This window comes from Rana temporaria, chromosome 4 (genome assembly GCF_905171775.1).
Source record: "Rana temporaria chromosome 4, aRanTem1.1, whole genome shotgun sequence".
NCBI classification, from domain to species: Eukaryota; Metazoa; Chordata; class Amphibia; order Anura; family Ranidae; genus Rana; species Rana temporaria.
The window spans coordinates 179,029,925-179,043,803 of NC_053492.1; the positions used below are offsets into that span (position 1 = coordinate 179,029,925).

At 46.4% G+C, this 13,879-nt stretch overlaps 1 protein-coding gene across 1 annotated transcript in view; it reads right to left on the reverse strand.

The window, feature by feature from the left end:
• PEX5L (peroxisomal biogenesis factor 5 like) overlaps positions 1 to 13,879 on the reverse strand; it is a 184,639-nt gene that overhangs the window by 70,832 nt on the left and 99,928 nt on the right. The window contains exon 5 of the mRNA XM_040349430.1: positions 2,874 to 2,994. Coding sequence (XP_040205364.1) covers positions 2,874 to 2,994 — 121 coding nt within the window. The remainder of the gene's footprint in view (positions 1 to 2,873; positions 2,995 to 13,879) is intronic.

Genomic DNA, 13,879 nt, shown 5'->3' on the forward strand with positions numbered 1-13,879 from the left:
ACAAATGGTAACATAGTCGGTATAGGTAAGTTATAAGGCACACAAATTACATATCTTGTTCAAAACCTCTAAAGCAGGGGTCTCCAAACTTTGGCCCTTCAGTTGTTTAGGTACTACATTTCCCATCATGCCAAGCCATGTCTGTGATTGTCAGCGTTTTACAATGCCTCATGGGACGTGTAGTTCTTCAATAGCTGGAGGGCTGTAGTTCGGAGATCCCTGCTCTAAAGCATCAGAGTATAGATCACATGGCATAGTGAAATAGTCGACAGGAATTAGACCCCTATATTGTCTGAAACTGCTAAAATCCATCTCGAACAAATTTTAGCAAACTTTTGGACAGTCCCTTGTGGTATAAGTCAATTTGTACATAGGCAGGGCTTTATTTATTAAATCAATCCACATTCGCAAGCTAGGGGGATCTGTATATTTTTCCACTTTAAAGCAATTGCTTTTTAGCATTATAGAAGAGGAACTGTTGCAACATCTTTTAGGGAGCATGAAATTCGTTCTGTTTAAGATCTTCAATGTTTAATAGGTTTAATACATTTATTATGAATTAGTATATACTGTATATTTATACTTTAGGTTGTATTTATGCAATTCTTCTATTAAAAATAATTATTTTATGTTTTTTTCACACTTACCCCTAATGCAGGTGGTCAGACACTATAGGTGGCTTCTGTGTTCTTCACCGAAAACAGCCCTCTTTCCTAAAAGGCAAACATGCCTTCCGCTATTTGGTTGCCCCCAGGTTGCACCCAATGCTATAGTGCCTGGCTACCACACCAGGGAATGCAGGAACTGAGCAAAGAAAACAGGTACTTGCGATTGGCAGACAGGCAAGGTTCAGAATAGTCAGGGTCAAAATTTGAAGTCAAAAGGCAGGCAGAGTCCAGAGAATAGTCAATATCCGATCCGAGGTCGTCAATGAGGTAACCTAATCTAGCAGAGCAGGCCAGACAAACAAGGAGCTTGAAACATGTATAACAAATAAAATATCACAAGCATGAGACTGCAGGCTTGGCTGGCTTAAACCAAGTTTGGTGTCCACCCAGAGACTGACCACATCAATCACCTTGCAGGTTGACAGGTAGAGAGAATCTATCACATCCAAAACCAGGATGCTACTGTAGAAGAGACCAGCAGCTGTCAAAGAACAGGAGCTTTTACATGCTCATGACAGTTTTTAATTTGTATACCTATGTTTTTATCGTGTGCTTTGTGTCTTTGAAACTGAAGTGAAAATGTTTGTTAAACAGCTGGTTGCACAAATAAATCATTGTTCTTTCTTTTTTTTCCCTTTGCGGTAGGCCTGTAAAGTTGACATTTTACACTAGTGGTCTCTAGGGTTTTTCTTTGTTGGGCTCCAGATGTAGGTTTGAGAAAATAGATTTTTCTCACCTTGCTATGTCATTATATATTTGCTCTTTGGGGGTGGAGATCACGCTGAACTGACTTGATCAGTCACTGTAAGTTGGATAAAGATGTACACGACTATAAAGAAGGTGGCGGTAGGCCCTATCAGGGCTTAGTCTGCTACCTCAGGGTATGGCCTTATGGTCGATTTTGCATGTGATCTAGAAAAGTGGATGTAAAGGAGCGCCCGGTATCAAGTAAATGTGAGTTTGAAAAGACGCTTTATTTAGGGTAGCAACAAAAAAAATTAATCCAACGTGTTTCAGGGGAACAGAGATTTCCCCTTAGACCCAAGTACCCTATACCACTTTTCTAGATGTAATTATACATGGTAGAGGTTTTGAGGTTTGTTCACAATATTTGTTGCTGTCATGTAGTCACATTGGTGACAGTAACCAACTGGACACCAACTTTAATGCTGCGTACACACGACCGTTTTTTTGGGTTCTAAAAAATTTAATTTTTTTTAACGATCGCGTGCGGGCTTCAGAGCATTTTTCGGGTTCAAAAAAATGTTTTTTTTTTTCAAACATGCTCTATTTTTTCACAACGTTTTTAAGGTTGTAAAAAATGGTCATCTGTGGGCTTTAACGACGTGAAAAATCCATGCATGCTCAGAAGCAAGTTATGAGACGGGAGCGCTCGTTCTGGTAAAACTACCGTTCGCAATGGAGTAAGCACATTCATCACGCTGTAACAGACAGAAAAGCACAAATCGTCTTTTACTAACACAAATTAGCTAAAGCAAGCCCAAAGGGTGGCTCCATTTGAATGGAACTTCCCCTTATAGTGCCGTTGTACGTGTTGTACGTCACCGCGCTTTGCTAGAGCATTTTTTTTCACGATCGTGTGTAGGCAAGGCCGTTTTAATGATCGGGTTGAAAAAAAAATTGTTTTTTCTTGCCCCCTAAAAACGTAATTTTTTAGAACTCGAAAAACGGTCGTGTGTACGCGGCATAAGGCCCCTTTAACACTGAGGCACTTCTAAACTGCCAGTAAAAACACTGAGCGCTTTTGAAGAGCTTTTCAGGCACTTTTGAAGAGCTTTCCATCAATTTCAATGGAGAGGGGCGTTTTTCACCGCCCTGCCATTGCACTGCCCCAGTGTGAAAGCATTTATTGATTTTAATGGAAATAGGTTTTCGTGAGCATTTCTAGCACTTTTTTTTTTAGCATGAAAGTGCCTGAAAAGCGCCTCAGTGTGAGAGGTCTAATAATGCAGATTAAAGAATCAAAGCAAGCATATAATTGGTTTCCATTGTAAATCAGCTTTTGTACAAAGGCTTTGTAATCCACTCTATAATAATAAACACAATAAAAGACAAGTGGACGACTTTTTAAAATATGCTTTCTTTTTTGCAAAATGTTCCTTAAAGCAGTTCATTTACATCTGCAGTCTATCATTTGAGTGCTTGAAGACATGCTTTTTCTATTAAAGAGCAGAAAGAACTTACCATAAGAGTTCTTTAGATGATTCCTTAGATGATTTTCTGTCCAAGCCCCGATGATACTCGCTGCTTTTATCTCCTCGAAAACACCCATCACCCCACTTTTCCAGCTGCGTCTGAATGTGGGCTAAAAGTAAGCAAGAGATCTTCACACAAAAGACAAATAAAAAAACAACTCCTTTTATTTAATATGGTATTAACGAACAAGACATGTTTTGTTGTTAACTGAATAGAAAGTGTAACGTAGCATTACAAACTACAAAGATAAACCTGGAACATTTCATTGTTCTTCACTGGTATTTATGAACATACCCAAATTCTATTCTATGCAATGTAAATATAACAATGCCTGTGTGTGTAGCTGAAAGCATTATTAAAGAGAAGTTTGGGAATACAACAACATAATACTCACCTAGATGGCTGCAGCACCGATTCCAGCTGTATCCGTCCTCCACCACCTCTACACTGAGAAATAAGTGATCAAAAGTCGCTGATCGCTCAGTTCTCAATATTCAGTCTGAGGTGGGGGGAGGGGGGAAAACTGTGGTTCAGATTCCTGTTTTACCACCCCCTGGCTGCCCATATGAAAGGACACTAAGGGCCTGATTTACCAAGCCTTTACTCCATGACTCATGGAGTAAAAGCAGGAGTAGCAGCCGTTTGGCCATTTACTAAAGAAATACGCTGCTAGTGCAGTGTATTTCCCTAGTTACTAATGTGCTCCGTGCGCCCAGGAGAGGGTGCATTGTGCACCAGTACAGACCTGGCGCACGGCACATTGAAGTGTAAATTGCGGGGGTTTGGGCGGGAGTTTATTAGGGGGGGAGGTGGGGGGATGCAGGGGAAGTGAAGTGACATGTGTTTTAAAGTGTTTGGCGGGCCGAATTGAAAGGGAAAGTGTTTTTTGAAAACAGATCCCCGTACGCTTGCACAGTGCGCCTGAACCTCGGGAGGTTCATTTGCATACTGGGCATGCGCAGAGAGAAAAGTCAGGGATTCCCGTGCGCCTTGTCAGTACGCCGTGAAAATCTTGGTAAATACCAAGCGGCGTACCCGTGATTGCGCTGCGTGACGCGACGCACGGGAATCTCCGAGCTGTTTTCAGCCCTGAAGGGGAACTCGGCGCCAAATTTCAAACTTGAAATTGGCGCGGGTCCCCCTTCAGGGCTACATTAGGCTCTTAGGCTTGGTCCGGAACGTGAGGGGTTAAACCCGCGCCGATTCGGCGCGGGGGTCCCCCCCAGATCCAAACCAAGCCCTCATCCCAAGCATGCAGTCTGGCCCGGACAGGAATGGGGGAGGGGACGAGCGAGCGGCCCCCCCCCCTCCTGAGCCGTACCAGACCGCATGCCCTCAACATGGGGGAGTGTGTGCTGTGGGGGAGGGGGGCACTGCCCCCCCACCCCACAGCACTCTTGCCCCCATGTCGATAGGGACAAGAGCCTCTTCCCGACAACCCTTGCCATTGGTTGTCGGGGTATGCGGGCGGGGCTAATCGGAATCTGCGAGCTCCCTTTAATAAGGGGGCCCCCAGATGCCGGCCCCCCACCCTATGTGAATGAGTATGGGGTACATCGTACCTCTACCCATTCACATGGGGAAATGTAAAGTAAAAAAAACACACCACACAGAATAAAATATTTTATTAATCTGCTCCGGAGCCCCCCCTTTCTTCTTTAGCTCTCTTAGAAGGGGGGGTTTCTTCTCTCCCGATCTTCTGCCGGGACCCTGGGCTTCGGTGATTGCTGCCGGGGGAGGGCGCCATCCCTCGGTCCTCTCCGGAGCCTTCCGCCGGATGCCCCCACCCCATTTAAGCTCTTTTTCATTAGGGAGGGGCATCCGGACTTCGGGGTCTTCTGGCGGGGGATGGCGCCTATCCCCCGGTCTTTCCGGTGCCTTCCGCCAGGGTTCCGGTCTTCCTGGTCTTCTGCCGGGGGTGCGCCAACTCCCCGGTCTTTTCTCTGCTCCCTCTTCTGCCTGGCTCCCCCGCGGAGCCAGGGCTTTCTTCCGTCTTCTTTCTTCCGTCTTCTTTCTTCTCTCTTCCTTCTTCTGCCTGTCTCCTCCGGGAGCCCAGGGCTTGTCTCCGCTGTCTTCTTCCTTCTCTTCCATTGGATGTTGACACGACGAGGTCCGGCGCTGGAATGCCGTCTGAGCAGTGGGCATGGACTTATATAGGGCAATGCCACCATGTGACCTCAACCCATGTGACATCACATTCCCTGGGCATGATGGGAATGTGATGTCACATGGGTTGAGGTCACATGGTGGCATTGCCCTATATAAGTCCATGCCCGCCGCTGACACGGCATGTCAGCGCGGAACCTCGTTGTGTCAACATCGAATGGAAGAGAAGGAAGAAGACAGCGGAGACAAGCCCTGGGCTCCCGGAGGAGACAGGCAGAAGAAGGAAGAGAGAAGAAAGAAGACGGAAGAAAGCCCTGGCTCCGCGGGGGAGCCAGGCAGAAGAGGGAGCAGAGAAGACAGAAGAGAAAAGACCGGGGAGTTGGCGCACCCCCGGCAGAAGACCAGGAAGACCGGAACCCTGGCGGAAGGCACCGGAAAGACCGGGGGATAGGCGCCATCCCCCGGCAGAAGACCCCGAAGTCCGGATGCCCCTCCCTAATGAAAAAGAGCTTAAATGGGGTGGGGGCATCCGGCGGAAGGCTCCGGAGAGGACCGAGGGATGGCGCCCTCCCCCGGCAGAAATCACCGAAGCCCAGGGTCCCGGCGGAAGATCGGGAGAGAAGAAACCCCCCCTTCTAAGAGAGCTAAAGAAGAAAGGGGGGGCTCCGGAGCAGATTAATAAAATATTTTATCGTGTGGTGTTTTATTTTACTTTACATTTCCCCCATGTGAATGGGTAGAGGTACGATGTACCCCATACTCATTCACATAGGGTGGGGGGCCGGAATCTGGGGACCCCTTTATTAAAGGGGTCTCTCAGATTCTGATAAGCTCTCCGCCCGCATACCCCGACAACCAACGGCCAGGGTTGTCGGGAAGAGGCTCTTGTCCCTATCGACATGGGGGCAAGAGTGCTTTGGGGTGGGGGGGCAGTGCCCCCCTCCCCCACAGCACACACTCCCCCATGTTGAGGGCATGTGGTCTGGTATGGCTCAGGAGGGAGGGGGGCGCTCGCTCGTCCCCACCCCCATTCCTGTCTGACCAGACTGCGTGCCTGGGATAAGGGCTTGGTTTGGATCTTGGGGGGGACCCCACGCTATTTTTTTGGGCCCCGGTTTAACCCCTTATGTTCCAGACCAAGCATAAGAGCCTGGTATGCACCTGGAGGGAACCCACCTTATTTTTTTTTGGGGGGTCTGGAGTTCCCCTTCATGAACAGCGATCTGTCATTTACACATGTCAGTCCCACCCCCCCCCTACAGTTAGAACACACCCAGGGAACATATTTAACCCCTCCCTCGCACCTAGTGTTAACCCCTTCCCTGCCAGTGGCATTTTTTGAGTAAGCAATGCATTTTTTACAGCACTGATCGCTAGAAAAATGCCAATGGTTCCAAAAAAGTGTTCGATGTGTCAACCATAATGTCGCAGTACCGATAAAAATCGCTGATCGCCCCAATAACTAGTTAAAACAACAAAAAAAAAATTTGTAGACGCTATAACTTTTGCAAAAACCAAACACTAAACGCTATTTGCGATTTTTTGGAACCAAAAAGATGTAGAATACGTATCGGCCTAAACTGAGTTTTTTTTTAGTTTTTTGAATATATATTTTTGGGGATATTTATTATAGCAAAAAGTAAAAATAATTTTTACATATGTGGGCGGGACTTACGCAAGTCCCGCCCACATATATAAACATCGTTCAAACCACACATGTGAGGTATTGACGCGTGCATTAGAGCGAGAGCAATACTTTTACCACTAGACCTTCTTTGTAACTATAAACTGGTAACCTGGAAAAAAAAGAAAAAGGTCGCCTATGGGGATATTCACGGAATTCATTTTGGCCCCATTGCAGGAGTGTTTCCAATAGTAAAGCGTGACATGTAAGGTATCTATTTACTCAGTGTAACATCATCTTTCACATTATCCCCAAAAATTGGGCTCACTTTTGTGTTTTGTTAATTTTTAACCACTTGAGCCCGGACCATATTTCTGGTCAATGACCGGGCAAGTTTTTGTGATTCGGCGCGGCGTCGCTTTAACTGACAATTGCGCAGTCGTGCGACGTGGCTCCCAAACAAAATTGGCAACCTTTTTTTTCCCACAAATAGATTATTAAATGTGCGTGTTTACTTCTGTTTATAACACCTCCCCTTCAGGCTGGAAAGCATCAGATCAGGGGAAACCAAAAAAAAAAAGCTCTCATTCCATTGCAGCTTGGTTCCTACATGTGTGATGAACTGAGCATGCTCAAACACTTAGAAAAAAAATATCCTTTCTTTTTAAAAGGTGAAAAACACTCATTGGATGCTCATAGAGCGTGGTTTGGATTAATTGCAGGTGTGCCCAATTACAAGCTCACCCAAACTAGAGACTGCAATTTGGTCATGTGATTTCAATTGCTTCATTACTAGCACTGTTATAAAAAGCTTGGATCGATCAGTCCTCAGCTGCCCTCAGAAGGGGCAGGATGCTGTTGCTAAACACAAATGTGGTTTGTTGCATGGGTTTTGTTTTATTTTGCCAATGGTTTTGGTTTATTTTTAAATGATGTTCACTTTGATGTATTTGTCTATGTGGCCTTATTTTATGAAAAATGTGTAAAGCTATGGTTAATTAGAATTTTGAAATGTATTTTTGTTTGTTTGTCTTTTTTTGCTTTCCTTGTTTTGTTGACCAATAAAAATTACTTTAAAATTGTTAAGTTTGTCTTTTGTTACTTTTTCATGCTACATATGTTGACAGCTGCAGCTGAACTAGGTTTGGGCCTAACAAATTATGTGTGATTTTTGTCTAAGCTTCTTTCCTGGTGTGTAATCATGAAATGTTTGCCATGTTTATTCTCCCTGACTTTAAAGACAAAAACTGGTAAGTATTTTATTTATTCTGCAGTGGTCCTCAGCCCTCAAGTACCCCCGACAGGACATGTTTTGGGGATTTCTCTTATCAAGAATTGCTGTCCAGACTATTTTAAAGCACATGTGCAAGATGAAGGAAAACCTGCAAACATGGCCTGTGGGGGGGGGGGGGGGGGGGGTTTGCTATTGGTGGACAGGCTTGACGTGCTGATTTACAGCACTGTGCTTAAATCTAGCGCAAGGCAATCCTATTCAAATTGTGGGTGTTTGAGGGAAGCCAAGTGAGTGTTAGAACCCCTGCTTTGTGTTTTTTTATTTTTGTGTTGAGCTTTGTGTCCCTTTTCTTAAAATTGGCTTCACTTCCTGTCACACAGCTGAACAGGAAGTGAGGTTAAAACCCTACCAGTGTCATTTCTTGGGGACACCGGTCAATCTAACTAGTGTCCCCATTAAGCAAATTGCACTCCAGCACTGCTGTGTACACCCCAAATCATGGGTCTTCAAACTACGGCCCTCCAGTTGTTCAGGAACTACAATTCCCATCATGCCTAGTCATGTCTGTGAATGTCAGTGCATTACAAGGCCTCATGGGATGTGTAGTTCTACAACAGCTGGAGGGCCGTAGTTTGAGGATCCCTGCCCCAAATGATTATTTAGTTTGGGGTTTAGTAAAGGCAAAGCCACTCTGCAGTACAAGCATAGTTGCTGAAAATCAGAGAGGAAGGACTGATGGTTTTAACATCCAATCCTGTAGAAGCAAAGTTGTTTTGTTTTCTTCCTTGCTTTGCACTTGTAGGAGTGGATTTGCCTTTAGTAAATGGACCCCAAAGTCCAAGATCCCTAATAATTTGGGGTGTACACAGCAAAATGCTAGAGTGCAATTTACATAATGGGAAACTATTTAGATTGATCTCTGTGTCCACAAGAAAATATATTAGTAAGGTTTTACCCTCACTTCCTGTTTGGCTATGTGACAGGAAGTGAATGAATTAGAAAGGGTGAAGACACCTCACAAATGTTGTCACTATCAGGGGTGCAGACATCCCCAAAAAAATGAGCAGATAATACTTATTTGCAAATTAATAATTTTTTAGTTAACATTGGGTGGGGTGCTCTAACACACACATTCCTACATATTAGCAACGCTCTATCCTGGCCTATTGGCATGGTTATATTTTCTTAGGGCTCTCAATAAAACTCTATGAAATTTGTGCTTAAACTAGAACCAGGGGCGGACTGACAACTCATGGGGCCCCTGGGCAATAGAAGATTATGGGGCCCCTCTGGCTTACAGATGACCACCACGCCAGGAGGTAGTGCAGAGGCGGGCAGCTAAAATCTTGGGATATTCACATTAAAAGCATGTCATTTTCGGACATATCAGGGACAGATCTAAAAAAAACACAGATTTTTACATACTGTCCCTGGTTTTACTGAGCCTGGCAACCCGGATGGGGCCCCCTAGTGGCATGGGGCCCTCGGGCAGTGCCCGAGTGACTCAATGGTCAGTCCGCCCCTGACAAGAACTATAATCAACAAGTTTTATTTTCTTTCATTTTGGATAGAGTGAGGGAGGGTTATAGGCCCTGTCAGTTTATTTTGTATTATCTGTGTCCAATTGGGGAGATTTGCCTTCACTTCCTGCCCCATAGCCAAACAGGAAGTGAGAGAAAAACTATGCAAATTAACCACTTCCCGCCCAGCCTATGGCCGATTTACGTCCGGGAAGTGGTTACACAATCCTGACAGGACGTCCTGCAGGATTTCATGCCGCACGCGCCTGTGGGGGCACGCAGCGCGGCGATCGGTGATGCGGGGTGTCAGTCTGACACCCTGCATCTCCGATCTCGGTAAAGAGTCTCTCACGGAGACGGAGACTCTTTACCACGTGATCAGCCGTGTCCAATCACGGCTGATCACGATGTAAACAGGAAGAGCCATCGATGGCTCTTCCTCACTCGCGTCTTACAGACGCGAGTATAGGAGAGCCGATCGGCGGCTCTCCTGACAGGGGGCGTTCGCGCTGATTGTTTATCAGCGCAGCCCCCCCTCGGATCACCACACTGGACCACCAGGGATGCCCACCCTGGACCACCAGGGTGTGCAAAAACAAAAAAAATATAGAACAAAAAAACAAAAAGCATTAAAAAATAAGAAAAAAGATGCCAATCAGTGCCCACAAATGGGCACTGACTGGGAAAATCAGTGCCACCCCACAGTGCCCATCCATGCACAGTGCCCACCTATCAGTGCCCACCTGTGCCACCCATAAGTATCCATCAGTGCCACCCATAAGTGCCGCCCATAAGTATCCATCAGTGCCACCCATAAGTGCCGCCCATCTGTGCCGCCCATGAGTGCCCATCAGTGCCGCCTATGAGTGCCCATCAGTGCCGCATAGCAGCGCCGCCAATCAATGCCACCTCATCTGTGCCGTCAGTACTACCTCATCGATGTCCATCAGTGCCATCTCATCGGTGCCCATCAGTGCCGCCATATCAGTGCCCGTAATTGAAAGAGAAAAACTTATTTACAAAAAAATTAACCTAAAAAAAGAAAAAGGTTTTTTTGTTTCAAAATTTGCAGTCTTTTTTTAGTTGTTGCGCAAAAAAAAAAAACGCAGAGGTGATCAAATAACAACAAAAGAAAGCTCTATTTGTGGGGAAAAAAGGACGCCAATTTTGTTTGGGTACAGTGTTGTATGACCGCGCAATTGCCATTCAAAGTGCGACAGTGTTGAAAGCTGAAAATTGGCTTGGGCGGGAAGGTGCGTAAGTGCCTGGTATGGAAGTGGTTAAGGGAATCCAGTGCCCCCCCAGAACTAGTGTGTGGGTCCCCTGAAAATTACTGGGCGGGGTTATACAAAAACAGGGTGTGACCTTGACAGGAAGGGGTGGGTCATTTTTCTATTAGGAGGTGCAGATATGTAGTCAGGCCTAGGGCAGAACCAAACCTTAATATACTACTGCATATTAGGGCTTATTTAGACCGGAACCGATTTACAGCGTGTTTTTATATTGTGGGAGGAAACCCACGCAGGCACAGGGAGAACATGCAAACTCCATGCAGATGCTGTCACGGGCGGGATTCGAACCAACGACTCTTTTGCTGCTAGGTCAAAGTGCTATACACTACACCACTGTGGTGAACGAACATGATTGCAGCTGAAAGCATGAGATCTTTTTTTTTTTTTTTCAATACCATGCTTTCCAGCCTTATTGACCCCGCCTCTCTCCATAAAGAGGACCTGTCACACACTAGTCCTATTACAAGGGATGTTTACATTCCTTGTAATAGGAAGAAAACTGATCATTTTTTTTTATTTTTTTATTTCAGTGTAAAACATTATAAAACTAAATAAAAATAAATAAGAAAACCCCAAAAAATTTTTTTAAAGCGCCCCGTCGCGACGAGCTCGCGCACAGAAGCAAACGCATATGCGAGTAGCGCCCGCATATGAAAACAGTATTCAAACCACACAAGTGAGGTATCGCCGCGATCGTTAGAGTGAGAGCAATAATTCTAGCCCTAGACCTACTCTGCAACTCAAAAAATGCAACCTGTAGAATTTTTTAAACGTCGCCTATCGAGATTTTTAAAGGGTAAAAGTTTGACGCCATGCCACGAGCGGGCGCAATTTTTAAGCGTGACATGTTGGGTATCATTTTACTCGGCGTAACATTATCTTTCACAATATAGAAAAAAATTGGGCAAAATGTATTGTTGTCTTATTTTTTAATTCAAAAAAGTGATTTTTATCCAAAAAAAGTGCGCTTGTAAGACCGCTGCGCAAATACGGTGTGACAAAAAGTATTGCAATGACTGCCATTTTATTCCCTAGGATGTCTGCTAAAAAAAAATATATAATGTTTGGGGGTTCTGATTAATTTTCTAGCCAAAAAATTGTGATTTTCACATGAAGGAGAGAAGTGCCAGAATTAACCCGGTGGGCAAGTGGTTAAAGTACTCATGGCTATAAAGAATAGAGTCATTGCTCATAAAAAAAAAAAAAAAAAAAGGGGGTCCCTCCAAATTAAATTACCAGGCCCTTCAGGTCTGGAATGGATATTAAGGGGAACCCCGCCGTAAAAACCCCCAAAAAAAAAGACGTGCGGTTCCCGGCAAATATCCATTCCAGACCCTTCAGGTCTGGTGTGGATTTTAAGGGGAACTCCACCCCAAATTGAAAAAAAAATGGCGTGGAGTCCCCCTAAAAATCCACACCAGACCCTTATCCGAGCACGTTGACCTGGCCGGCCGCAGAAAAGAGGGGGGGACAGAGTGCGGCCCCCCCCCCTCTCCTGAACCGCACCAGGCCACATGCCCTCAACATGGGGAGGATGTCCCCATGTTGATGGGGACAAGGGTCTCATCCCCACAACCCTTGCCCGGTGGTTGTGGGGGTATGCGGGCGGGAGGTTTATCAGAATCTGGAAGACCCCTTTAACAAAGGGGACCCCCAGATCCTGACCCCCCCCCTGTGTGAAATGGTAATGGGGTACATTGTACCTCTACCATTTCACCCCAAAAAAAATGTCAAAGTGAAAAAAAAAGACAGTAGCCGGTTTTTGACAAATCTTTTAATAAAATCTTCTTTTCTTCTTTCCTTCGGGTTTCTTCCGCTGCTTCTTTCTTCTAGTCCACATCTTGCCCGACGTCTTCTTCTATCTTCTCCGTCCGTCCTTCCGCCTTCTGGTCCCGCATCTTGCCCGTTGTCTTCTCCGTCCGCCTCCTCGTCCGCATCTTGGGTCTTCTGCGGTCTTCTTCTCGGTCCGCCGCCTTCTCGTCCCCTGCGTTTGAATTTGATTTGGCCGCCGTTTTCCCGCTCCTGGGACCCGCCCCCCTCTGACGCCACAAGTAAACTCCTTAGAAGGTCATGTGCGTCAGAGGGGGGCGGGGTCGCAGAGCGTCACACAGCGGGGGAATTCAATTTCAATCGCGCCGCCCGGAGAAGAAGTTCCCGCCGTGTCACACTCATGTGACCCCGCCCCCCTCTGACGCACATGACCTTCTAAGGAGTTTACTTGTGGCGTCAGAGGGGGGCGGGGTCACATGAGTGTGACACGGCGGGAACTTCTTCTCCGGGCGGCGCGATTGAAATTGAATTCCCCCGCTGTGTGACGCTCTGCGACCCCGCCCCCCTCTGACGCACATGACCTTCTAAGGAGTTTACTTGTGGCGTCAGAGGGGGGCGGGTCCCAGGAGCGGGAAAACGGCGGCCAAATCAAATTCAAACGCAGGGGACGAGAAGGCGGCGGACCGAGAAGAAGACCGCAGAAGACCCAAGATGCGGACGAGGAGGCGGACGGAGAAGACAACGGGCAAGATGCGGGACCAGAAGGCGGAAGGACGGACGGAGAAGATAGAAGAAGACGTCGGGCAAGATGTGGACTAGAAGAAAGAAGCAGCGGAAGAAACCCGAAGGAAAGAAGAAAAGAAGATTTTATTAAAAGATTTGTCAAAAACCGGCTACTGTCATTTTTATCACTTTGACATTTTTTTTGGGGTGAAATGGTAGAGGTACAATGTACCCCATTACCATTTCACACAGGGGGGGGGTCAGGATCTGGGGGTCCCCTTTGTTAAAGGGGTCTTCCAGATTCTGATAAACCTCCCGCCCGCATACCCCCACAACCACCGGGCAAGGGTTGTGGGGATGAGACCCTTGTCCCCATCAACATGGGGACATCCTCCCCATGTTGAGGGCATGTGGCCTGGTGCGGTTCAGGAGAGGGGGGGGGCCGCACTCTGTCCCCCCCTCTTTTCTGCGGCCGGCCAGGTCAACGTGCTCGGATAAGGGTCTGGTGTGGATTTTTAGGGGGACTCCACGCCATTTTTTTTTCAATTTGGGGTGGAGTTCCCCTTAAAATCCACACCAGACCTGAAGGGTCTGGAATGGATATTTGCCGGGAACCGCACGTCTTTTTTTTTTTTGGTTTTTACGGCGGGGTTCCCCTTAATATCCATTCCAGACCTGAAGGGCCTGGTAATTTAATTTGGGGGAACCCCTACACATTTTTTTGT